The 717-nt window shown below is 44.9% G+C and overlaps 1 protein-coding gene across 1 annotated transcript; it reads left to right on the top strand.

Moving 5' to 3' along the window:
- Positions 1–105: 105 nt before the first annotated feature.
- On the top strand, positions 106–582 carry T265_12325 (hypothetical protein; the record flags this gene model as incomplete). Its single annotated transcript, XM_009179719.1, has 1 exon — positions 106–582. The coding sequence occupies one exon, from the start codon at positions 106–108 to the stop codon at positions 580–582; it is 477 nt and encodes a 158-aa protein (XP_009177983.1).
- Between the last annotated feature and the right edge of the window lie 135 nt (positions 583–717).

The raw sequence follows: 717 nt of genomic DNA on the forward strand, positions 1-717 counted from the left end.
CCCGTCATCAATTGGAACCACTTTGCAGCCTATTTGGTACGAGCTGCGCAAACACCAATCACCTGCATTGGTAAAAAGCTGGAGCATTTACGAGATGACCTATATATGATACCACGCGAACGGAAGGACTGTGCTACACTCCTTCGAGATGAAAGAAGCTCCAGACAAAAACATAATAACATCACCCGGAAACGAAGACTCGATCTCATGAGGGAACTCGTCCGAACCTATGATGCAAGAAGTTACAATGAGCTATACAAGAGACTCAGTGTACAAGATACGGACGACATCTACGCAGAATACGGTCCAACCTGGAAAGAGACAGCAGAACACTCTATCGCGAATTACTGCAAGGAAATCATACTAGAACAAGAAACCATGACATTCGAACAGATTCTTACGAGCAACCACCATAGTCGTACCTGCCAACATCCGGCAGACACACGACAAGGAGAAGAGTGGTTAGATTTACTGATCAACGTCAACCACATCAACAAGCGAGAAATCCCTCACAGCAGTGATGAACAAATTGTGTACACGAAAAAACGCCTTCGTCATCGAGGGACCCACAACAACCGGTAAAACTCTGTTCGTGAAAATGGTCGCTGAGAATTACGTCTATGGGACTGTCCAACGGTCAGGAGATCACAGCCAGTTCTTCTTAATGAATTTACTAAACAAAACACTAACGCAACAAGCCTACCAGTTCAACTGATG

Source organism: Opisthorchis viverrini (genome assembly GCF_000715545.1).
Source record: "Opisthorchis viverrini unplaced genomic scaffold opera_v5_6658, whole genome shotgun sequence".
NCBI lineage: Eukaryota > Metazoa > Platyhelminthes > Trematoda > Opisthorchiida > Opisthorchiidae > Opisthorchis > Opisthorchis viverrini.